At 43.7% G+C, this 26,512-nt stretch overlaps 2 protein-coding genes across 2 annotated transcripts; both read right to left on the reverse strand.

Annotated features, from left to right (window-relative positions):
* Positions 1-972: 972 nt before the first annotated feature.
* Positions 973-26,194, reverse strand: LOC124149551 (DNA ligase 3-like). Its single transcript, XM_048395045.1, has 14 exons — positions 25,985-26,194; positions 24,321-24,951; positions 22,618-22,749; positions 21,018-21,124; positions 19,792-19,836; positions 15,578-15,664; positions 14,264-14,343; positions 11,889-11,966; positions 10,014-10,134; positions 7,847-7,951; positions 6,592-6,722; positions 2,466-2,535; positions 1,514-1,623; positions 973-1,444 (listed from the first exon to the last, which is right to left on the reverse strand). The coding sequence occupies exons 2-13, from the start codon at positions 24,613-24,615 to the stop codon at positions 1,522-1,524; spliced, it is 1,353 nt and encodes a 450-aa protein (XP_048251002.1). The 5' UTR covers positions 24,616-24,951; positions 25,985-26,194; the 3' UTR covers positions 973-1,444; positions 1,514-1,521.
* LOC125379112 (mucin-1-like) lies at positions 2,551-6,415 on the reverse strand. Its single transcript, XM_048395044.1, has one exon. The coding sequence runs from the start codon at positions 6,047-6,049 to the stop codon at positions 3,443-3,445; it is 2,607 nt and encodes an 868-aa protein (XP_048251001.1). The 5' UTR covers positions 6,050-6,415; the 3' UTR covers positions 2,551-3,442.
* Positions 26,195-26,512: the final 318 nt, after the last annotated feature.

The following is a 26,512-nucleotide window of genomic DNA, read 5'->3' on the forward strand; positions in this document are numbered from 1 at the left end:
TGTCATTAATTGGTACACATTGGAAACATCTCTTAAAGTACATACTTCTCTATATGTTTCCATGGTTTGCATTTCTTTTGGCATTGAGTATAGACAGACAGACAGACGTTAAGCCCCACTGCTAACTACACAAAACCAAATGTCATTACAATTTTAACGAAATTGTCTGCGTAATGGCTTTAAGTCAAATAAAGGTCGAAATGTACAATATTGCAAAAGACAAATGTATGTGTGTTGGGCCACACCACTAGCTACACAAAAACACATTTCATTACAATATTAACTAACACTTTGAATGAAGGTCAAAATGTAAAATATTGTGAAAAATGGAACATATATATATCAGATCTATGTCTCATTGTGAGTGAGGTTGGGTTTAACGCCGCTTTTAAAAGTATTCAAGTTAATCGCGGCGTTGTCAGCTTAATGTGGGAGGAAAGCCCAAAGTGATGCAGGTCTCGGACATTTACCACTTCGGTGAAACCCACGAGCACGGGTATGGTGCTGACAAACCTAGAAACATTATCGGGGGAACTGGGATTCGAACCCATAATCATAGGTTTCTGGCGTGACCGAGGGACGCAACTCTGCACAGCGAATCGCGGCGCCTCATACGTGCCCCCCCAATGCCCAATGATGTAATTTGTGGACGTAAGCCCAGCAACTTGGCTGGGGTCATTGAGTGTGCAGGAGCTCTTCTCAATGACCTATCATCTGTACCAGCAATGTCATTGAGGTGAGGTGAAATTGGGTTTAACGTCGTGTCCAAGATTATTGCACTTATATAGCGACGTGCATGTACGTGTGTGTGTTTGTGTGGCTGCTTGTACTAGTCCTTACTGAAGCCGATTTATAGTGCTAGCTCAATGAGATACCATGCCGCAGTTTAACATGAATACCCCACTCAGACACAGTATACTGACTCCGAGCCGACCAGTCCTTGTTTTAGCCCCGGAGGGCCAGACAGGGTAACAAGTACCATCTTTTAACGTCTTTTGGTATGACGCGGCCGGGGATTGAACCCCGGACCTTCCGCTCTCCGGGCGGACGCTCTACCACTAGACAACTGAGGCGGTGCAATGTCATTGAATAAGTACAGGTATGTTAAGAGTTTTTAATGTTCGTTAGTGAAACAAAAGACCATAAAATAGATTTTATGGTGAAACTCGTTCCCGCAGTACATAAGCATGTGTGTTGGTATTAAACACTGTGTAATACCAGCTTATTGTTATTAAACAGTGGTATCTTCATCGGGTGAGTATTATTTAGCAATATTGTGACCTTTGAAGCCACTGCATGTGTCAACTGAATAAGCTCTGGCCAACACATGTATTATTAAGATTTGTTATATGTAAAACATGATAAAAGTCTGAATGTGCATGGTCAGGGCCAACACATGTATTATTAAGATTTGTTATATGTAAAACATGATAAAAGTCTGAATGTGCATGGTCAGGGCCAACACATGTATTATTAAGATTCGTTATATGTAAAACATGATAAAAGTCTGAATGTGCATGGTCAGGGCTTGTACTCTTCAGTGGATGCAAGCTGTTTCTTCTTGATCGAGTGCCACAGCCAATCAGGGGTCACGACCTTGACCTTGCCACTCGCTGTGCTCATCTGGAATGGAAACCCAAGGGATGAGAGGTGGGGGACATTCTCATTAATCTCAAGTCATCACACCACATGTAACTATCTTTATTGTGGCTAAGTAATGTGAGTGAGGGAGTTGGGTTTAACACTGCTTTTAACATTATTCCAGTTATTTCACGGTGTGTCAGCTTAATGTGGGAGCAAAGCCCGAAGTGATGCAGGTCTCAGACGTTTACCACTTCGGTGAAACCCACGAGCATGGGTATGGTGCTGACAAACCTAGAAATAATCAGGTCGAACCGGGATTCGAACCCACAATCATAGGTTTCTGGACAACTGCAACCCCCCCCCCCCCCCCCCCCCAAGTATTGTGAGTGAATAGTGTTTATGCTTGGCCAGACAAACCAATGATCAATAACAAGAACAATGACATATAAATATTTCACGCTTACAATGCCATGGATTTCAGCCTTATGGTTTCTGCATGTGTAGTAGTTATATAAATTTTCTCTCACTGTCACAACTGATGAAACACAAATATCTTAACTCACCTGACTGAAAGTCAAGCTAGTTAATGTCATACTATGTTGTCGTCGCCCCATCGTCTGTCAGTTATTAATGTCCACACTTTGGACATCTCTTCTGAAGCTATAGCCTCTATAAATTGCTAGAGCTGCACATATGATTACTTCAGGTGAGCTACAGTCTTGAAGATTTTTCTTCAATTATACTACAGTACAAAAGCTCTCACTACTATAACTAATCCCAGTTTTCTTGTGTACAAAGATTCTGCAATGGATTTATTGCACAATGATTATGTCCATTAAACTAGTCCAGGTACAAATGCTGGTCTTGAAACACTGACTCACCTTTCCTTTAGAAGACACAATATGTGTAGCTGATCTCTTGCTGGCCTCGGACAACACTTCACCGTCAAAACTGACAACAGTTAAGGACAAGAACATGGCAGCTTTTAAACGATATTCATGGAATAGAAGTCTGGGATTGTCAATATGGAGCCACAGTGTCAGGGCGTGGAGCCACAGTGTCAGGGCGTGGAGCCACAGTGTCAGGGTGTGGAGCCACAGTGTCAGGGTGTGGAGCCACAGTGTCAGGGTGTGGAGCCACAGTGTCAGGGTATGGAGCCACAGTGTCAGGGCATGGAGCCACTGTGTCAGGGTGTGGAGCCACAGTGTCAGGGTATGGAGCCACAGTGTCAGGGCATGGAGCCACAGTGTCAGGGTATGGAGCCACAGTGTCAGGGTATGGAGCCACAGTGTCAGGGTGTGGAGCCACAGTGTAAGAGAATGGAGCCACTGTGTCAGGGTGTGGAGCCACAGTGTCAGGGTGTGGAGCCACAGTCTCAAGGCATGGAGCCACAGTGTCAGGGTGTGGAGCCACAGTGTAAGAGAATGGAGCCACTGTGTCAGGGTGTGGAGCCACAGTGTCAGGGTGTGGAGCCACAGTGTCAGGGTGTGGAGCCAGAGTGTCAGGGTATGGAGCCACAGTGTCAGGGTGTGGAGCCAGAGTGTCAGGGTATGGAGCCACAGTGTCAGGGTGTGGAGCCACAGTGTCAGGGTATGGAGCCACAGTGTCAGGACATGCAGCCACAGTGTCAGGGTATGGAGCCACAGTGTCAGGACATGGAGCCACAGTGTCAGGGCATGGAGCCACAGTGTCAGGGCGTGGAGCCAGAGTGTACGAGCATGGAGCCACAGTGTCAGGGTGTGGAGCCACAGTGTCAGAGTGTGGAGCCACAGTGTCAGGGTGTGGAGCCACAGTGTCAGGGTGTGGAGCCACAGTGTAAGAGCATGGAGCCACAGTGTCAGGGTATGAAGCCACAGTATCAGGATGTGAGCCACAGTGTCAGGTTCAGAAGCCACAGTGTCAGGGTGAGGAGCCACAGTGTCAGGGTGTGGAGCCACAGTGTCAGGGTATGAAGCCACAGTATCAGGATGTGAGCCACAGTGTCAGGTTCAGAAGCCACAGTGTCAGGATGAGGAGCCACAGTGTCAGGGTGTGGAGCCACAGTGTCAGAGTGTGGAGCCACAGTGTCAGGGTGTGGAGCCACAGTGTCAGGGTGTGGAGCCACAGTGTAAGAGCATGGAGCCATTGTGTCAGGGTATGAAGCCACAGTATCAGGATGTGGAGCCACAGTGTTAGGTTCAGAAGCCACAGTGTCAGGGTATTGAACCACAGTGTCAGGGCGTGGAGCCACAGTGTCAGGGTGAGGAGACACAGTGTCAGGGCGTGGAGCCACAGTGTCAGGGCGTGGAGCCACAGTGTCAGGGTGTGGAGCCACAGTGTAAGAGCATGGAGCCACAGTGTCAGGGCGTGGAGCCACAGTGTCAGGGCGTGGAGCCACAGTGTAAGAGCATGGAGCAACAGTGTCAGGGTGTGGAGCCACAGTGTCAGGGTGTGGAGGCACAGTGTCTGGGCGTGGAGCCATAGTGTCAGGGTGTGGAGCCACAGTGTAAGAGCATGGAGCCACTGTGTCAGGGTATGAAGCCACTGTATCAGGATGTGGAGCCACAGTGACAGGGTATGGAGCCACAGTGTCAGGGCATGAAGCCACATTATCAGAATGTGGAGCCACAGTGTCAGGGTGTGGAGCCACAGTGTCAGGGCATGAAGCCACAGTGTCAGGGCATGAAGCCACAGTATCAGGATGTGGAGCCACAGTGTTAGGTTCAGAAGCCACAGTGTCAGGGTATTGAACCACAGTGTCAGGGCGTGGAGCCACAGTGTCAGGGTGTGGAGCCACACTGTCAGGGCGTGGAGCCAGAGTGTAAGAGCATGGAGCCACTGTGTCAGGGTATGAAGCCACAGTATCAGGATGTGGAGCCACAGTGTTAGGTTCAGAAGCCACAGTGTCAGGGTATTGAACCACAGTGTCAGGGCGTGGAGCCACAGTGTCAGGTCGTGGAGCCACACTGTCAGGGCGTGGAGCCACTGTGTCAGGGTATGAAGCCACAGTATCAGGATGTGGAGCCACAGTGTCAGGGTGTGGAGCCGCAGTGTCAGGTTCAGAAGCCACAGTGTCAGGGTGTGGAGCCGCAGTGTCAGGTTCAGAAGCCACAGTGTCAGGATGTGGAGGCACAGTGTCAGGGTGTGGAGCCACACTGTCAGGGCGTGGAGCCACAGTGTAAGAGCATGGAGGCACAGTGTCAGGGTATGAAGCCACAGTGTCAGGGTGAGGAGCCACAGTGTAAGAGCATGGAGCCACAGTGTCAGGGTGTGGAGCAAGAGTGTCAGGGTATGGAGCCACAGTGTCAGGGTGTGGAGCCACAGTGTCTGGGCATGGAGCCACAGTGTCAGGGTGTGGAGCCACAGTGTAAGAGCATGGAGCCACTGTGTCAGGGTATGAAGCCACAGTATCAGGATGTGGAGCCACAGTGTCAGGGTGTGGAGCCGCAGTGTCAGGTTCAGAAGCCACAGTGTCAGGGTGTGGAGCCACAGTGTAAGAGCATGGAGCCACTGTGTCAGGGTATGAAGCCACAGTATCAGGATGTGGAGCCACAGTGTCAGGGTGTGGAGCCGCAGTGTCAGGTTCAGAAGCCACAGTGTCAGGGTGTGGAGCCGCAGTGTCAGGTTCAGAAGCCACAGTGTCAGGGTGTGGAGCCACACTGTCAGGGCGTGGAGCCACAGTGTAAGAGCATGGAGGCACAGTGTCAGGGTATGAAGCCACAGTATCAGGATGTGGAGCCACAGTGTTAGGTTCAGAAGACACAGTGTCAGGGTATTGAACCACAGTGTCAGGGCGTGTAACCACAGTGTCAGGGTGTGGAGCCACACTGTCAGGGTGTGGAGCCACAGTGTCAGGGCGTGGAGCCACAGTATCAGGATGTAGAGCCACAGTGTCAGGGTGAGGAGCCACAGTGTCAGGGCATGAAGCCACAGTATCAGGATGTGGAGCCACAGTATCAGGATGTGGAGCCACAGTGTTAGGTTCAGAAGACACAGTGTCAGGGTATTGAACCACAGTGTCAGGGCGTGTAACCACAGTGTCAGGGTATTGAACCACAGTGTCAGGGCGTGTAACCACAGTGTCTGGGCGTGGAGCCACACTGTCAGGGTGTGGAGCCACAGTGTCAGGGTATGAAGCCACTGTATCAGGATGTGGAGCCACAGTGTCAGGTTCAGAAGCCACAGTGTCAGGGTATTGAACCACAGTGTCAGGATGTGGAGTTACAGTGTCAGGGTGAGGAGACACAGTGTCAGGGTGTGGAGCCAGTGTCAGGGTGAGGAGACACAGTGTCAGGGCATGAAGCCACAGTATCAGGATGTGGAGCCACAGTGTCAGGTTCAGAAGCCACAGTGTCAGGGTATGGAACAACAGTGTCAGGACATTGAGCCACAGTGTCAGCGTATGGAGCCACAGTGTCAGGGTGTGGAGCCACAGTGTCAGGGTGTGGAGCCGAAGTGTCAGGACATGGAGCCACAGTGTCAGCATATGGAGCCACAGTGTCAGGGTATGGAGCCACAGCAGGTGTGGAGCCAGTATCAGGGTATTGAGTCACAGTGTCAGGGTGTGGAGCCACAGTGTCAGGGTATGGAGCCACAGTCTCAAGGCATGGAGCCATGGTGTCAGGGCATGGAGCCACAGTGTCAGGGCATGGAGCCACAGTGTCAGGGTGTGGAGTCACAGTGTCAGGGTGTGGAGCCACAGTGTCAGGGTGTGGAGCCACAGTGTCAAGGCATGGAGCCACAGTCTCAAGGCATGGAGCCACAGTGTCAGGGTATGGAGCCACAGTGTCAGGGTATGGAGCCACAGTGTATACAAACCAATGAAGTACTGACACTGAAGTGAGTGAGTGAGTGAGTTTGGTTTTACGCCGCTTTTAGCAATATTCCAGCAATATCACGGCGGGGGACACCAGAAATGGGCTTCACACATTGTACCCATGTCGGGAATCGAACCCGGGTCTTCGGCGTGACGAGCTAACGCTTAAACCACTAGGCTACCCGACCGCCCTACACTGAAGTGAAGGATACTCTATAATATACTGCTTGAGCTCCTTGAAGCTGTCAGTGTTTTCTGGCAGGAATATTTTGCAGCCTGTGAAGATGTTGGCCGATACGTTGGAGGGGCTGGCTGCTGGGGCCGTCTTGCATTCTGGTTTACTCTGAAATACATCGGACATGAGGAATTACTTCTTTGTGGACATGGGGAATTACTTCTCTGTGGACATGAGGAATTACTTCTCTGTGGACATGAGGAATTACTTCTCTGTGGACATGGGGAATTACCTCTCTGTGGACATGAGGAATTACTTCTCTGTGGACATGGGGAATTACTTCTCTGTGGACATGGGGAATTACTTCTCTGTGGACATGAGGAATTACTTCTCAGTGGACATGGGGAATTACTTCTCTGTGGACATGGGGAATTACTTCTCTGTGGACATGAGGAATTACTTCTCTGTGGACATGGGGAATTACTTCTCTGTGGACATGGGGAATTACTTCTCTGTGGACATGAGGAATTACTTCTCAGTGGACATGAGGAATTACTTCTCTGTGGACATGGCGAATTACTTCTCTCTGGACATGGGGAATTACTTCTCTGTGGACATGAGGAATTACTTCTCTGTGGACATGAGGAATTACTTCTCAGTGGGATCAGTTTAGAGAAACCGCACAGCAAATCTCTTGTATGCTGCAACATAATTTTCTCCTCTGTCAGAGTTCTACTGTCATCCAGAGAGAAGGTTCAATGTTATCGATACTACAGTGATTTTGTAAGCACTGAAGCAAATTATTCCCAGACAACTTGGTATACATGTATGTAGGCACCATGAAGATCCGGGGTAGAATAGGTCTTCAGCAACCCATGTTTGCCTTTGCCGTAAAAGGCGACTATGCTTGTCGTAAGAGGCTATTAACGGGATTGGGTGGTCAGGCTCGCTGACTTGGTTGATGCATGTCATCATATCCCAATTGCATGGATCGAAGTTCATGATGTCAATCACTGGACGTTCTGGTCCAGACTCCATTACTTACTGACCGCTGTCATACAGCTGGAATATTGCTGAGTGCGGCGAGAAACATAAACCTTGTATTTTCTGAGAAGGTATTCTATAACATGATTTGTTCATCTACTGAATCAAATTGTAACTATATGATACAAAGACTACAGCTACACACACAGCTAGAAGAACATTCAGGCCTCTCTACCATATTGGTCTAATAATATCCTGTTAATTGGGTTGAAATTGTTAGTGGAGTAGATGGTATGTAGTCAAGTCACCTTCTTGGCGGATGTGGTCAGTCCCTCATCCCCTGCTGGTCTCTTGACCGGTGTCTTCTTCAGGTCGTCCATGCTGTCACTGTCGTCACTGTCGCCGTTTCCTGTCTGAGTGAGTCATGAGTGAATGAGTGAGTGATCAAAAGTCATCAGACACATGAAATGGGAGACTGACAACATGGGAAGTTCTGGAGGCTGACAAGATGGGAAGTAAACTAGACTGACAACATGGGAAGTACAGGAGACTGACAACATGGGAAGTACGGGAGACTGACAACATGGGAAGTACAGGAGACTGACAACATGGGAAGTATGGGAGACTGACAACATGGGAAGTATAGGACACTGACAACATGGGAAGTACGGGAGACTGACAACATGGGAAGTACGGGAGACTGACAACATGGGAAGTACAGGAGACAGACAACATGGGAAGTATGGGAGACTGACAACATGGGAAGTATAGGACACTGACAACATGGGAAGTACGGGAGACTGACAACATGGGAAGTACAGGAGACAGACAACATGGGAAGTATGGGAGACTGACAACATGGGAAGTACAGGAGACAGACAACATGGGAAGTACGGGAGACTGACAACATGGGAAGTATGGGAGACTGACAACATGGGAAGTATGGGAGACTGACAACATGGGAAGTACGGGAGACTGACAACATGGGAAGTACAGGAGACAGACAACATGGGAAGTACGGGAGACTGACAACATGGGAAGTATAGGACACTGACAACATGGGAAGTACGGGAGACTGACAACATGGGAAGTACAGGAGACTGACAACATGGGAAGTATGGGAGACTGACAACATGGGAAGTATGGGAGACTGACAACATGGGAAGTACGGGAGACTGACAACATGGGAAGTATGGGAGACAGACAACATGGGAAGTATGGGAGACTGACAACATGGGAAGTACAGGAGACAGACAACATGGGAAGTACGGGAGACTGACAACATGGGAAGTACAGGAGACAGACAACATGGGAAGTATGGGAGACTGACAACATGGGAAGTATAGGACACTGACAACATGGGAAGTACGGGAGACTGACAACATGGGAAGTACAGGAGACAGACAACATGGGAAGTATGGGAGACTGACAACATGGGAAGTACGGGAGACTGACAACATGGGAAGTACAGGAGACAGACAACATGGGAAGTACAGGAGACAGACAACATGGGAAGTATGGGAGACTGACAACATGGGAAGTACAGGAGACAGACAACATGGGAAGTATGGGAGACTGACAAGATGGGAAGTATAGGACACTGACAACATGGGAAGTACAGGAGACAGACAACATGGGAAGTACAGGAGACAGACAACATGGGAAGTACAGGAGACAGACAACATGGGAAGTATAGGACACTGACAACATGGGAAGTACGGGAGACTGACAACATGGGAAGTATAGGACACTGACAACATGGGAAGTACGGGAGACTGACAACATGGGAAGTACAGGAGACAGACAACATGGGAAGTACAGGAGACTGACAACATGGGAAGTACAGGAGACTGACAACATGGGAAGTATGGGAGACTGACAACATGGGAAGTAAGGGAGACTGACAACATGGGAAGTATGGGAGACTGACAACATGGGAAGTATGGGAGACTGACAACATGGGAAGTACAGGAGACTGACAACATGGGAAGTACGGGAGACTGACAACATGGGAAGTACAGGAGACAGACAACATGGGAAGTATGGGAGACTGACAACATGGGAAGTACAGGAGACTGACAACATGGGAAGTACGGGAGACTGACAACATGGGAAGTACAGGAGACAGACAACATGGGAAGTACAGGGAGACTGACAACATGGGAAGTACAGGAGACTGACAACATGGGAAGTACAGGAGACAGACAACATGGGAAGTATGGGAGACTGACAACATGGGAAGTATGGGAGACTGACAACATGGGAAGTATGGGAGACTGACAACATGGGAAGTACGGGAGACTGACAACATGGGAAGTATGGGAGACTGACAACATGGGAAGTACGGGAGACTGACAACATGGGAAGTACAGGAGACAGACAACATGGGAAGTATGGGAGACAGACAACATGGGAAGTATGGGAGACTGACAACATGGGAAGTATTGGAGTCAAGGGTGAGGCCCAGATTCTTACCTTCTTCTCCTTCAAGCCTGGCATGCTCTCCAGTGTGTTGGCTTGAACCCTCTTCACAACATGCTTCAGGTCCTCAGAAATCTGGAAGGCTTGATATGCATTTGGGTGAAGGCCATTTAATCTGTTATCAAAGATAAAGATGACTCTAAAACGTATGTTTTCCATGTAAATCTAAAATGATATTATTTGTTATTAATTGTCCGGTGAATTAAACAATTTAAATTGAAACAATTCATAATTCATTATATTATGAATACGTAAACTTGTAATGTGTGTGAAAAGTCGTACTTAAATACGCTATTTGAAGGGGGCGTGGCCTAAATGCAAATGTCCGATTGGGATTTTAAATTTTCCGGACCCCTGCTCTAAACTGCCATAAATAGCCATCCAGTGAAATTAAACGGTTTCTTTCACGATTGAAACAAGCAGCAGTGTCCCCAGCGCTTCACTCCCCTTGCTGTGGGAGGTCCAATTTCATTTATATGAGACCTTGCTACCGCTAAACAAAGATCTGAGGACATCCAATTACGGGGCACGTCAAACTGACCTTGTGCGAACTTTGACCGATCAGAAGGCAGCTTTCTCGTGCTTTACGCCACTAACTTCAAATTGGTGATTACGCTTTGAAACATATTTTGACAAATTCTCGATTACAAATTTGAAACCTGAACGAAAAAAACATTCTGGAATGGCTAATAGATGGTCTAGATTGTAAGGATTCAGTCGTCAAAACCGTAACTATCGTTTGGAATACCCCATGTTAAAGTTTGCATGATTAGAAATCACATTCCAACAGTCTCTTTCATAATCTGGTAAGCAACGCTCTGATTGATCGGATGAAAGGTCATTCTGACATGACCCCTAATGTCTTCAGATCTTTGTTTAGCGGTAGCAAGAACTAAGATCTGATTTTAATGAGATTGTGGGAGGTCTCAAAGTGAACTGGGAATGTGTTCCCACCTTAATACTCATCACTGTTCAGGAATATTACTTTCCAGCTAAAGGTTCGTTTTTTTCAGGCTTCCGATTGGAGTAAGTCTATTGAGGACTAATACAGCTGAGGTCTCAATTACTGATGTGGAACTAGGACATATTCTCATTCAGGAGAGTGAGTAATATAAGGGAAACGCTATTTTTCAGGGCATTATCATTTGCAGAAGCCTGAGGTCTTCCATTAACTGCCCGACAAAGGAGTGAAGTTGAAAAGACCGAGGGCTTCTGCAAATGATAATGCCCTGAAAAATAGCGATACCATTATTATAGCTAAAATGGATAGAATTTGTTATCAAATAAAAAGAAACAACAATATCGGTTTTGAAACATTTACTGCAATCAACACGAATGTCAGTGACCAACTTTTACAAATATGGAAACGTCATAGAACAAAGAAGATGACGTCACTAATGAACTTGACGCCACCTATCCCTACCCTATGACATCACCTAACAACAGCCTTGATAGTGGCCCGTCGACAAGCAATATGAGGGCATTATCAAGTTACAGTGGCATGCTGATTTCTGATAACATGCCGGCAGTTTTATGATAATTCTATCCATTTTAGCTATAAGTATGGTTTTATGCCGCTTTTAGAAATATTGCAGTAATCTCATGGAAGGGGACACAAGAAATGGGCTACACGCTTTGTACTCATTTGGGGAATTGCACCAGAGCCTTCGCTGCTAAGAGCGAATGCTTCAACCACTAGGCTATACCACAGTCCCCAAATTCATGTGTAACTCTGAGCGAAGTTGATAAGAAACATGGAGACGGTGTTGTCACTTTTGAAATGAAGCTTTGGTTGTGAACGTGTCCAGGGTGAATACCATAATAGCCTGGAGCTATGAGACACTGCCCAATCAAGGATGATTAACCTACAGATGTTTTTCCTTCGCGTTGATGCCAAGGTCGTGTTTGATGACGCGAACCACCATCATCAGATCATCGCTGGTACATCTGAAACAAACAAGCCCATCACTGGTACATCTGAAACAAACAAGCCCATCACATGACAAACTTCAACCTCAAAGGATGAAAGATAATTGTTTCATGGCATTGTCCAATGTACATGTTGGATCATTCTAGTCAATAAATGTTGGATCATTCTAGTCAGTAAATGTTGGCTCTTGGTGGTCAGTAAATGTTGGATCATGGGTCAGTAAATGTTGGATCATGGATCAGTAAATGTTGGATCATGGATCAGTAAATGTTGGATCATGGGTCAGTAAATGTTGGATCATGGATCAGTAAATGTTGGATCATGGGTCAGTAAATGTTGGATCATGGATCAGTAAATGTTGGATCATGGATCAGTAAATGTTGGATCATGGGTCAGTAAATGTTGGATCATGGATCAGTAAATGTTGGGTCATGGTGGTCAGTAAATGTTGGATCATGGGTCAGTAAATGTTGGATCATGGATCAGTAAATGTTGGGCCATGGATCAGTAAATGTTGGATCATGGTGGTCAGTAAATGTTGGATCATGGGTCAGTAAATATTGGATAATGGGTCAGTAAATGTTGGGTCATGGATAGTAAATGTTGGATCATGCATCAGTAAATGTTGGATCATAGGTCAGTAAATGTTGGATCATGGGTCAGTAAATGTTGGATCATGGATCAGTAAATGTTGGATCATGGATCAGTAAATGTTGGATCATGGGTCAGTAAATGTTGGATCATGGATCAGTAAATGTTGGGTCATGGTGGTCAGTAAATGTTGGATCATGGATCAGTAAATGTTGGATCATGGGTCAGTAAATGTTGGATCATGGATGAGTAAATGTTGGATCATGCATCAGTAAATGTTGGATCATAGGTCAGTAAATATTGGATCATGGGTCAGTAAATATTGGATCATGGATCAGTAAATGTTGGATCATACATCAGTAAATAATGGATCTTGGATCAGTAAATATTGGATCATGGATCAGTAAATATTGGGTCATGGATCAGTAAATGTTGGATCATACATCAGTAAATAATGGATCTTGGGTCAGTAAATATTGGATCATGGATCAGTAAATGTTGGATCATACATCAGTAAATAATGGATCTTGGGTCAGTAAATATTGGATCATGGATCAGTAAATATTGGATCATGGATCAGTAAATATTGGATCATGGATCAGCAAATTTTGGATCATGCATCAGTAAATGTTGGATCATGGATCAGTAAATGTTGGGTCATGGGTCAGTAAATGTTGGGTCATGGATCAGTAAATGTTGGGTCATGGGTCAGTAAATGTTGGATCATGCATCAGTAAATGTTGGATCATACATCAGTAAATAATGGATCTTGGATCAGTAAATATTGGATCATGGATCAGTAAATATTGGGTCATGGATCAGTAAATGTTGGATCATACATCAGTAAATAATGGATCTTGGGTCAGTAAATATTGGATCATGGATCAGTAAATGTTGGATCATACATCAGTAAATAATGGATCTTGGTTCAGTAAATGTTGGATCATGGATCAGTAAATATTGGATCATGGATCAGTAAATATTGGATCATGGATCAGTAAATTTTGGATCATGCATCAGTAAATGTTGGATCATGGATCAGTAAATGTTGGATCATGGGTCAGTAAATGTTGGGTCATGGATCAGTAAATGTTAGGTCATGGGTCAGTAAATGTTGGATCATGCATCAGTAAATGTTGGATCATACATCAGTAAATAATGGATCTTGGATCAGTAAATATTGGATCATGGATCAGTAAATGTTGGATCATACATCAGTAAATAATGGATCTTGGATCAGTAAATATTGGATCATGGATCAGTAAATATTGGATCATGGGTCAGTAAATGTTGGATCATGGATCAGTAAATGTTGGATCATACATCAGTAAATAATGGATCTTGGGTCAGTAAATATTGGATCATGGATCAGTAAATATTGGGTCATGGATCAGTAAATGTTGGATCATACATCAGTAAATAATGGATCTTGGGTCAGTAAATATTGGATCATGGATCAGTAAATATTGGATCATGGGTCAGTAAATTTTGGATCATGCATCAGTAAATGTTGGATCATGGATCAGTAAATGTTGGATCATGGGTCAGTAAATGTTGGATCATGGGTCAGTAAATGTTGGATCAAGGTTAGTGAATGTGTAATAAGAGTCTGTTCAGGGACCAGTTCAAAAGTTTGATGTCTGATCAAAAAATCTATAAAAGTTTTGAGGATTGCCCTGGGATACCTTTGGGGCTATACCTCGCATGCTATATCTCAAATCACCTCTTGATAATTTTGGACAGCATCTTGAGCATTCCTTCCTCCGTGGTAGACTGAGACAGTGAAGTGAGGAGGCCATTGATCTGAAACACAAGACGTCTACAGTCATGAACCTAAACAACCCTGCGTGGTTCAGGAGTCACCTTCTTCACTGGTTCTCATTCCAAGTAGGCACGCTCACTTGTTGGTGGACATGATGAAATTTCTGTGATTTAAAACCTTTCTTGGCCAGGACCACTATGTCAAGCAGAGACCCAGCAGGACCAGTAGACTTTTCTATGTGCTGGTCCCTTGGACCAGTGTCAAACACTGCATCATAGCACGGAGAATAATAAACATACACCATATTATTATTACCGTATTCGATGTAATAAGCACCCCGCTCTAATAAGCACCCACGGCGATATTTGCTACTGTATTGGCTAGTGAACAATCCCAATTAGCACCCCTTCCGATTGATCAATGTACACAAGACTTATTTATTCGTGTATAATACAGACTCGTGTGTTATATGCACCCTTAATTATGGGCAATCAATTTCTGAAAAATTATATCTGTCGTGTATAATACGCACAGATTCTTCTTTTGTATGATTTCAAGCTGTCAGCATAAACCACAAAATTTACACTCCTCCAACTCTGTTTTTTTTCTCACCAAAATTATATTCTAATAAGAACCCTTATTTATTAATATTGAGAGCGCCCTGTGCGCTTATTATGTCGAATACGGTATTATTATTATCAGGACATATGTTGGTATTGTTGTCGGTAAGCCGTACTGCTATTCTGCTAGCAACTGACAACTAATGATCTAACCTAAAAACATTGACCAATCCTTCTGTCCCATGTCTCACATTAGCCTCTGACCCGTGAAGATTCCAGGGTAGAATAGGTCTTCAGCAACCCATGCTTGCCGTAAAAGGTGACTATGCTTGTCGTAAAAGGCGACTAACGGAATCGGGTGGTCAGGCTCGCTGACTTGGTTGATGCATGTCATCAATCCCAATTGTGTGGATTGATGCTCATGATATTAATCACTGGATTTTCTGGTCCAGACTCGATTATTTACAGACCGCCGTCATATAGCTGGAATATTGCTGAGTACGGCGTTAAACAACAAACCAACCAACCAACCAACATTAACCTCTGTATTCATGACTAAGGAAACCAGTTCTTTTCACATCTAGTTTATCATCATTATCATGCAGACGAGGCAATATCACGACCCCTCTTCGTAACGCACTCGGGCAATATATCTATACTGATCCCGACATGATAGGCTGATATAGAAATTATATATACAGATTATTAAACACACCTCTCTCAAGGACACCATACTCTCCTTCAATGGTGTCACATTTTTGCTTTTCTCAAAACACACCTTGACTGTCCTGGACACATCTCCCTGTACAAACACACATTAAGCATGTAGAGTTACCTGTGTACAATATACAGTAAACTACGGTTATAACGAGCTCAAACTACTAACTTTATACATATATATATATATACAGCATGTATACAACAACTGGCCGGTACTAAAAAATAAGTTTGTAATATGGTCAGTTCATTCTAAGCGTGTTGATTATAAACAAAGTTTACTGTACACAGAGTCACACATACCAGGACACACACTTAGATATACATATAATTCTACCATGACACTGAGGAACGCTAAAGCCCTTGGTTCCCAATCAATCTCATTAAAATCAGATCCTAGTTCTCACTACCGCTAAACCAAGATCTGAAGACATCCCATTTGAGGTCGCGTCAGAATGACCTTTCATCCAACCAATCAGTGCGTCGCTTACCAGATTATGAAAGTGACAGTCGGAATGTGCTTTCTAATCATGCAATCTCGAAAACTTGGTGTATTCTGAACGATAGTTACGGGTTTAACGACTGAATCCTTACATTCCAGACCATCTATGAGCCATTCCAGAATGTTCTTTTGTTCAGGGTTCAAATTTGTAATCGAGAATTTGTCAAAATATGTTTTAAAGCGTAGTCGCCAATTTGAAATTTGTGCCGTAAAGCACGAGAAAGCTGGTTTCTGATTGGTCATTCCACTGGTCGGTCAAGGTTCATGCAAGGTCGATCTGACGTGACCCGTAATTGGATGTCCTCGGATCTTTGTTTAGCGGTAGCAAGAACTAAGGTCTGATTTTAATGAGATTGGGTTCCCAATTGAAATAAGAGGTATCTTATCTACAGATAGACTACCTCAAATTTCAAAACACAACAGGTTTATCTCCGAAATATGTATAGAAAGGGCGCTCATTGGCCCGCATAATGTGCATAAGTTGAAAAATTAGCAAAATCTTTTTAATTGATACAAAATCATATGAAAGAGAACTTAACTTTGTATATCCAACAATAAAGAAATAAAGTTTGCTCTGCCACCCTTTGTACTGTAATAAAGTATAGTTTTGCCCTGAACTATCACAATTAAAGCACAAGGATGCTTGCGTACAAGTGCTTTGATGTTAGTACAGTTCCAACCCAAGTGAATGGGGGCCTGGAACGTGATATGGCGTCGTCCATAGCTGAGGAAGAGCAACATCTTTCGTTATGTTCGACTGCAGCATGTTGATACATGCACAACACTGAGCAACAGGTGTGCCTCGCTACAAGGATTGCACACGCATGTGTCCAAAGACACAAAGTCATAATTCCGTGGGCCTTGGACATCTTTGTGGCTGCTGTCCTGTTCGAATGTTTGGAAGAGCTGGTTGACATCATCTTGCCATATTTCTTCCAGGTAATAACATTCAATTATTCAACAAGCGTAAAGATTCATATTTCGCTGATCCATCATTGTTGTGGATGTGCAATCTTGCTTGACAATTCTTGACACTATTGAAAAAACGGTGTAAGCAAGGACACGTTAGTTCACATGGGAGGTAGTTTTAACAGCATTGTGACATCACGCCATTATGACATAACTCAAAACGTGTACATTACTGCAGGATAAAGAACAGTCATCGCCTTTGATCTCATAGTGAGTCATCATTGGTCCTACAACAACACTAAATGTATAGATAATGCTAAAATATGTCCCCTATCTTAATCTTTTTTAGTTTGGGGGCAAACGGTTTTCTAATATTGAAGCTGGTTATTCAGAAGATGTCAATAAATAGACGTGATCACGAGCCTTGGCAAGCTAATTACGAAGTGTTTATTTCTAATACAGGACATTTACCATCCCCAAACACACAAGCGTGATAACCTCTTTATCATATAATGTCATTCTTCAATTCTATTCACACATCCCACAAACCATCTCTCACAAACATTACCTAAACATTTTCCTGGAATGTGTGTGTAGCAGGGTGTGGAGTCATCTGTGGGATGACTTCACGCCCTGATACATACTTCCCCGTCAACAGAAGGCACGTCCCGGGCCGCATCGTAGGGTACTGAGACTTATTTTGCTCAAATTTGATATGAACGTGCTCAGCCCCACGTTGGGCGCCATTTTGTAGCCGGGCGTGGTGTGATGTGTCCAGCCACTGGGCTGCTAGTCAAAACATGAGGCAGTTCTTGAAGATGATGATGATGTTTATTCCTTTGGAGTAGATGGTGGGAGGGAAGCTGTAAAGAAGAGTCCTCCCTCCATAAAGAGTTCATGCAGAATTGTTATAACTTAATTTAAGCCAAAAAGGAAACAGATTAATTTATAAGGATACATTGGGTTGCACATGGTTAAAGCACATGGTTGAAGACCATGTGCTCAATTAATGTAACACAAAATGTGTGAGCTGGCAAATATTTAGATATAACAAATTAAATAATAATGCAATTAAATATATTTTACTTGAATGAAAAGCTGTGATACCCTTTCTATGAATTTATTTGTTTCCAAAGCAGGATGGAAAGAGATAAGAATATTGAAATGTTTCTCACCTGTAAAGAAGAGTCCTCCCTCCATAAAGAGTTCATGCAGAATGCATGAGGAGGGCAGGTGAGAAAGGAAGTTTAAAGAAGTGGACCAAAGGGTCAATCAGAAGAAAGGTAGCATCTGAATAGGTATTAAAGGAAGTCAAGATGCTTCAGTCACATGAAGTGGTGGGCATATCTAAAAATAGATAGGGGGAAGTCCAGGTGAAGCTGGAGAACTCACAGAGGCTGCAAAAGGGTATCAGGGTTGATGTTAGTTGGCTGACATTCAACTGCAGACAAGGACAACATATAATGAACACAGAATGAAGTGATAATAGATGAACATGTATATATGTATGTATATATGTATAGAATGAATACTAGGGGGTTATAAGTGGGTGGTACTTATGTGGCTATAACTCATTCAGAGTTAGCACCACCACCCGGCTACATGTGCATTAATATATATCAAGTCAGAGGGTATGTGATGTGTCAGTCGGACAATGACAGTAGCCAAAATAGTTCCAACTGAAACCTGTTTCTCATACAGTGGCATAACTACATATATGCAAAACAACAACTCCCCCCTACACAAATTGTTTTACTTGCCTTTCGTGGCAATCCATCGGTCTGTCCGATAGAGTAACTGCCCTTTAATAAAGGGAAGCAACTCTAACCCTAGTCTATGAGACGTCACAGCCAGTCAGGCGTTGTTGACAGTTGGCTTGTCCTGTCATAACGTTATGAAAAGGTTCCACGCCGCAGGTACAAGCACAGATATGAAAACTGATCCCGTTTGGCTATAGTGTTCTCGCAAAATTGTTTTGCAATTTATATCTCCAAAATTGCCCAAACTTGAAAAATGCCTTAGCTACATCACAGTTAGACACTGAGTTTCAGTATATTAGACAGTATATTGACAATGATAGCATTATCCCAATTGTTTCTAGAGATTCCTGATGGTTAATTCTGACTTGATCGCCGAATGACAAGGGCGACACCATGTTTGTTTATAAACTGTGAAAGTAGTCCCTACTTGACCTTTGATATTTGCATCTCTATCTGCATTTGACCCCAACAGATTTAAACCATTTTAAACCGTTGGCTTTATCCTGCTGAGAAACCCACCCATTATATGATAAAAGTCAATACAAACATATGGTATATTTTGGGCCACAGATTTGTTCATATCTAGATTTTCTCTTGAAGTAGAAATATAAAAGCAGCCTATTTCACTTATTTTAGCCATTCTTATGTCTCAATTAAAACATTTGCAAATGTAAGAAATAAAAAAGGCATTCATCAGTCTTTACAGACTGAGCATGTCTGCTAATTTGATACCGATATTTCAAAGTGAGCAGTAACTCTGACATTTGAGTGAGTGAGTGAGTGAGTATGGTTTTACGCCGCATTTAGCAATATTCCAGCAATATCACGGCGGGGGACACCAGAAATGGGCTTCACACATTATACCCATGTCGGGAATCGAACCCGGGTCTTCGGCGTGACGAGCGAACGCTTTAACCACTGGACTACCCGACCGCCCCCTGACATTTGACAGTTCCAGGGGTTCAAAGAGGACCCTTGTTATACCTCATCTTTTCTGTCCATCATTGAACAAGCTGAAACAAGACAAAACCTTAAACATACCTGGTCAAGATCCTCCTCCATCGCCTTCTGATTTGTACCAAAAATCTGCACACAAAAAAATATATAAAAACATGACACTATCATCCATTTTCAGCTTCATTAAGAAATTAATAAGAATACAATTTATTTAATTTCTTTATTTACTTGAATTCAATATCATAAAAAATTCAAACAAAATATTAATTTGTTTTGATCTACAACACTGTTTACATAACACATCTTCTGGTACTGAAATCCCCCCTGCGAAATATGAAGATCAGAAATGCATACCCCAAAATGCCACAATTGAACATTTGACAGCATCACTTAAAACACACTATTCTTATTTACTTGGCTTCACTATCCTAAAGGGGGGCACGGGTGGCCCAGTCGTCTAAGGCGCCACGATTCGCTGTGCAGAGTTGCGTCCCTTGGGCACGCCAGAAACCTATGATTGTGGGTTCGAATCCCAGTTCGCCTCGATTATGTTTCTAGGTTTGTCAGAACCATACCCGTGCTCGCGGGTTTCACCGAAGTGGTAAACGTCAGAGACCTGCATCACTTCGGGCTTTCCTCCCACATTAAGCTGACACGCCGTGATATAACTGGAATACTGTTAAAAGCGGCGTAAAACCCAACTCACTCACGATCCTAAAGTTTTGAAAAATACAACATGACCAAACTCTTCAGGCCCTCATCTAAAAAAGCTGCATGTTGTGGTGACAAATACATCGACACGTACCATACATGCACTGCAAGCCATGAAGACCCATACAAATGTCAGTGAGTGAGTGAGTGAGTTGGGTTTAACGCTGCTTTCAACAGTATTTCAGTTATATCTTGGTGTGTCAGCTTAATGTCGGAGGAAAGCCCGAAGTGATACAGGTCTCAGACGTTTATCTCTTCGGTGAAACCCACGAGGACAGGTATGGTGCTGACAAACCTAGAAACATAATCGGGGCAAACCGGGATTCAAACCCACAATCATATGTTGAAGCCCAAAGTACGCAACTCTGCACAGTGAATCGTTGCGCCTTAGACGACTGGGCCACCCATACAAGATATTGAAGTGTAATACTTAGGAATAGTCATTTTGTATGTTCAGTTAAAATAATTAATGTAATAAAATCTAAATTAAATTTGTGCTAAATTTGACAAACTTTTCCACTTTATGTCAAGTTGAGTCTGACTTTTAAACGATAAATCAACTGGAGAGGGAACAAACGCATCTAAAAAGAAGTACCAACTTGACTGAATAGCTTGACAAGTAGTTTGTCGTCGAGATTAAAACTGGTCTTGACAACGCCTGGCAACAGCCACTTCATCAACATGTGGACATCGCCCTTGAAGCCGGCTGGAAGTGACACAAATTGTACTGGAGTGGAGTTTTCATCATATCAAAAAGATCACAGACATACACAGCGATGACAACACGTATTATTAGGAACTTTACTGTAATTTGAACTTTTACATCACACTGACGTCACATAAAAAGAGATGCCAACATATATTATTTGGAACTTTACTGTAAGTTGAACTTTTACATCACACTGACATCACATAAAAAGCGATGCCAACATATATTATTAGGAACTTTACTGTAAGTTGAACTTTTACATCACACTGACATCATCACAGCCATATAAAGTGAGTCAGTGAGTGAGTATGGTTTAATGCCGCTTTTAGCAATATTCCAGCAATATCTCGGCGGGGGACACCAGAAATGGGCTTCACACATTGTACCCATGTTGGGAATCAAACCCTGGGTCTGCGGCGTGACAAGCGAACGCTTTAACCACTAGGCTACCCGACGACCCCTCATATAAAGCGATGACAACAATACTGTAGAAGCTGAGTTAAACCCATCTTCCGGAGGCAACATTCTCTATATTTCAGTAAACCTACACTAACCCCTGGGTCCATTCCATGTTTTTTACAATCGCAGATTACCAATATAATTACCGAAATACTAGCCCTGGATATAAAGAGGATGCGAGGCAAGGGAGTTAACTGACTGTAAAAATCCAGTTTCCACCCTTGTCGAACAAGGCTGGAATTTCGTGGTTTGATTGTAGCACCACTGTTATGAGTTATGTCCCTTCTATGTCCCTTTTACGTCCCTTCTATTGACTAATCAGATTCCATCTCTCATATCACATGCATTTGCTTCAAACAGAATGGCGGCGCCCAGTCAAGATGATCTGATCGATAATCAAGATCTGTATTGCAATAAACCAGGTCTTACCTCGCGACATGCATCATATGTGGATAAGTGTGAATTGAGTAAGGGAGTATTGTTTTACGCCACCTTCAGCAATATTTCAGCAACATCACGGTAGGGGCCACCAGAAATGGGCTTCACACATTGTACCCGGGTCTTCAACATGCATCTTCACAAGGCAAGAGAGTTAACTGACTATAAAAGTCCAGTTTCCACCCTTGCCGAACAAGGCTGGTATTATGGAGTTACATTATGGCTGGACTAACGAGTCTATGCGTAGTCCAATCAAATTTGTGCACCGAAATCGAAATCCGGTTCGTAAACTGTCGTGTAGATTTCGATTGATTGCAGGATTTACAAAGTATGTGCACCGCCAACTCGTTGTCAGCAGATATTTTCCAAATCTTTTCATGTTTTTAATCAAGGTGCTCACGTGATTTGATGCATTTCGCGATGTAAGACCCGTTTTTTCACAATATAGATCTTGATTATCGATCAGATCGTCCTGACTGGACGCCGCCATTTTGTGTGAAGCAAACGCAAGTGATACAAGAGGTGGAATCTGCCTATAATCTGTCTATAAATAAAACCGACATGTCACAATGAGTTGAGATGTGTCAACTTACTGCCACTGTTTCCATTCTTGAGGTAGTCAGACACAACAGCGGTCTTGCCAGCGCCGCTCTTTTCTTCAGATATCCTGGTACAGAGAGAACGGAACTGACAGAGAGAGTTGTCCTCCCTCTTCATATTAGCATCTGCAAGTGTGAGGGGAGTATGTCAATTAGTAGGAGGACCTGGCACGTGTTGGGCTAAACGCCGCTCTGAACAGGACTTCAGCTAAATCACAGCGTGTCAGCTTGATGTGGAAGGAAAACCAAAGAGTGTAGATGTTTATTTTGTCACGGTAGAATGTTGGGCTAGGACGATGCACCAACTGTACAATCTGATACATATCACAATACTTTGCTCCCGATCTGATACGTATCATGATACTTGCTTGTGCTCTTATCTGTGGTTCCCGGGCAATTTTTTTCACAGTCAGGACGACCAAATACCTGGCATACTGATGATGTTTTTTAGTTTGTTTGTTTGTTGTTTAACGCCGCACTCAGCAATATTCCAGCTATATGACGGCTGTCTGTAAATAATCGAGTCAGGACCAGACAACCCAGTGATTGACAACATGAGCATCAACCAAGTCAGCGAGCCTGACCACCCAATCCCGTTAGTCGCCTCTTACGACAAGCATAGTCGCCTTTTATGACAAGCATGGATTGCTGAAGATCTATTCTACCCCAGTTGGGGTCGATGACATGCATCAACCAAGTCAGCGAGCCTGACCGCCCGATCCCATTAGTCGCCTCTAACGACGAGCATAGTCACCTTTTACGACAAGCATGGGTTTCTGAAGACCTATTCTACCCCAGTTGGGGTCGATGACATGCATCAACCAAGTCAGCGAGCCTGACCACCCGATCCCATTAGTCGCCTCTTACGGCAAGCATAGTCGCCTTTTACGACAAGCATGGATTGCTGAAGATCTATTCTACCCCAGTTGGGGTCGATGACATGCATCAACCAAGTCAGCAAGCCTGACCGCCCGATCCCATTAGTCGCCTCTAACGACGAGCATAGTTGGGGTCGATGACATGCATCAACCAAGTCAGCGAGCCTGACCGCCCGATCCCGTTAGTCGCCTCTTACGTCAAGCTTAGTCGTCTAGTGTGCGACTGTGATCGATACTTGCATCGAGAAGTTTAACAGTGAGATCCACCGATGCAGCGGTCACATCCATGGTTATCTCCCAGTGATGTCTTGAACTATGCATCAAAGCTCCAGATAAGCATTATAAAATCATTGGGTATCAGTAATTCTATCTGGGTAGTCAAATTTCGGTTACCCACTAGTTTTTACACATGTGGGTATTTAAGTTAAATATTTAAAAACACTATTCATCTAGTCCCTGCAAACTGGTGTCGTGTGGGTTCGAGAGCTTTATAGGACTCAAAAATACCATGATACTTCCACAAGAAAGTGTGATGGCAAATGATCATCATGTAACTGTCATCGTGGAGTTTGGCAAGGTAGACGGAATGTCCATTTATAATTTCAAAATAAGTTGCTGATTTGCTAATCGAATACGCAGGGTTACTTCACAATATTTTCATGACGCACAAGTTATATTTTTGTAGCAAATCTGTAATGTTCATTGCGTATTTGATACGCTTGGATTTTATTTTACTGCATATTTCTGCATTTTTTATGTGTATTTTACGCAGCTTATCTGGAGCTCTGTATGCATGGTATGATATGCAACAGGACTCACCATTAATGAATCCCAGAATGGTGTCCTTTTCACCCTGTTTTAGTTCTTTAAATCCGAATAAATCCTCCGGTGCCTTGATCTTCCTCTCCTTTGCCTTCTCCTGGTCAAACTCTTTGAACATGCAGGCAGGGTGGTACCATAGAGTCACATCACCCCAGCCCTCGTCGTTATCGTCACATGGGTTAGGAATATCTTTCCCAATTCTTAATGTTTTCTTTTCAATATACTTGTTACAATTTCTACAAATTGACCTTCCAGATACTGCAAGTGTGATACAGAAGATATTTCCAGACATTATGAAGTCAGTACATAAATATTGACACTGTAACTGTATTTAGGTGAAATGAAACAGTAAAAGTTTAGGTGGGGGTTGCTAAGTGATGGTTTAATGCTGGGGAGTGTAAAATTGCAGCCTGATGCTTTTACACAGAGGGTGTATTCTATATTATACACTATATGGGTGTACTCTATACACTATATGGGTGTACTCTATACACTATATGGGTGTATTCTATACACTATATGGGTGTATTCTATACACTACGTGGGTGTATTCTATTATGGAGGTGTGAATGGTTCTGATGAGAAAATTGATCTGTTGAGAGCTTTTGATCAATCACTCATTCTTTATCTGAAACATGAAGAAAAGGAAAATTAGATATTTGCAGGAATTAAACTATTTGGGGACTTCAGCCCTATGTGTCTTATAACTCCATAATATTGACAGATTTGGTTGATTGTTAAACATGAATTTGTTAACCCATCAACGGTTTGCAAAGCATTGTGATGCAGTTTCATTGCAGTGATATTCATAATGTAGATATCACTTGATCTCACCCAAGCAATATCTGCTGTGGGTGCCAGTTTTGGATGATAAACTGTATCAAAGAACTGAGTTCAACAGAGACAAAAAATGTCTGTGATTGAGAAATATTAAATGAAATTTTGCAGACTTGATTATTTTATAGAGTTCTGTTTAATGCTGCTTTGAAACATTTTCCAGTTAAATGACAGCACATCATATGGGAGGAAAGCCCGAAGTGATGCAGGTCTCAGACATTTACCACTTTGGTGAAACCCAAGAGCATGGGAATGATGCTAACAAACCTAGAAACATAATCGAGGTGAACCGGGAATCAAACCCACAGTTATAGGTTTCTGGCGTGCCCAAGGGACGCAACTCTGAACAGCGAATTGCGGCGCCTCAGACGACTGGGTCACCGTGCCCCTGAATAAGAGGTCTGTGGGGAACGAGATGCGCGGCTAGTTTCACAGCACCAAAAAATACATCTTATCTAAAATTTCGATACCTATCAAACCAGAAATGATTCTCCTATCCCTCAACCCACCTGTCACATGCTTGTTCTGCGTACTTAATGCAGTAAATCCCCTTGAACACCTTTACAGCGTGTCACCCAGAGCTTGAGCTTGTATACAAACGCTGCGCATGCGCCAATTATATGTTTACATTCGGTAAGAAAGCGGTATACGAACATGTCTCAGGTTTCTAAGATCATTTACTTGTCGATATGCTTACTAGTAGCGTACAGATTCGGAGAAATGATACGCAGTGATGCATTTGTTATAAGTGGGTGCTATAGACAATCCGAATATGCTTCACAGGTAGATCACAGGTAGATCACAGGTAATTTGACATAACATACCTGACAGTGCACGAGATACCGCAAAAGGGGACAGATTCAATCACGCGAGGACTGTCAGTGCGTCACAGTGCAGATCACACCTTCCTTCTTGTGTATGTATCGTCGAGAATATTGCCTTGGTGAATCGCCTCAGGCAGTTGATCAAACTAATCACAGATCCGGTCATTCGTTCGTCTGTCAATATGATCACGTGGACCAATCAAAACGCTTAATTTACTTCCGCGTTTGAATACGACCACACATGCCTTAATATACCTAGGCTAAAACAGCCCCACCCTTCATTGGCTAAAACGGCCCGGTAGTGAAGACAACGAAACCGATAGAAATTGGATAGTTGGGAGGTCTATTAAGCTACTGTGACTTGAACTTAGAGGTAGTCTAACTATAGATTAGAAACCTCATATTTTAATTTGGAAACTGGTGTACCTGTGCTGACAACGATCCGAACAGCGATTAACAGCCGTTCTACAGATATGTCAAATGAAGTGGTAGATAATATTTTTTTGTATATTGTGTAAAGGATATGAC

Source organism: Haliotis rufescens, unplaced genomic scaffold (genome assembly GCF_023055435.1).
Source record: "Haliotis rufescens isolate VD_foot unplaced genomic scaffold, xgHalRufe1.0.p SCAF_139, whole genome shotgun sequence".
In the NCBI taxonomy this organism is placed as follows: domain Eukaryota; kingdom Metazoa; phylum Mollusca; class Gastropoda; order Lepetellida; family Haliotidae; genus Haliotis; species Haliotis rufescens.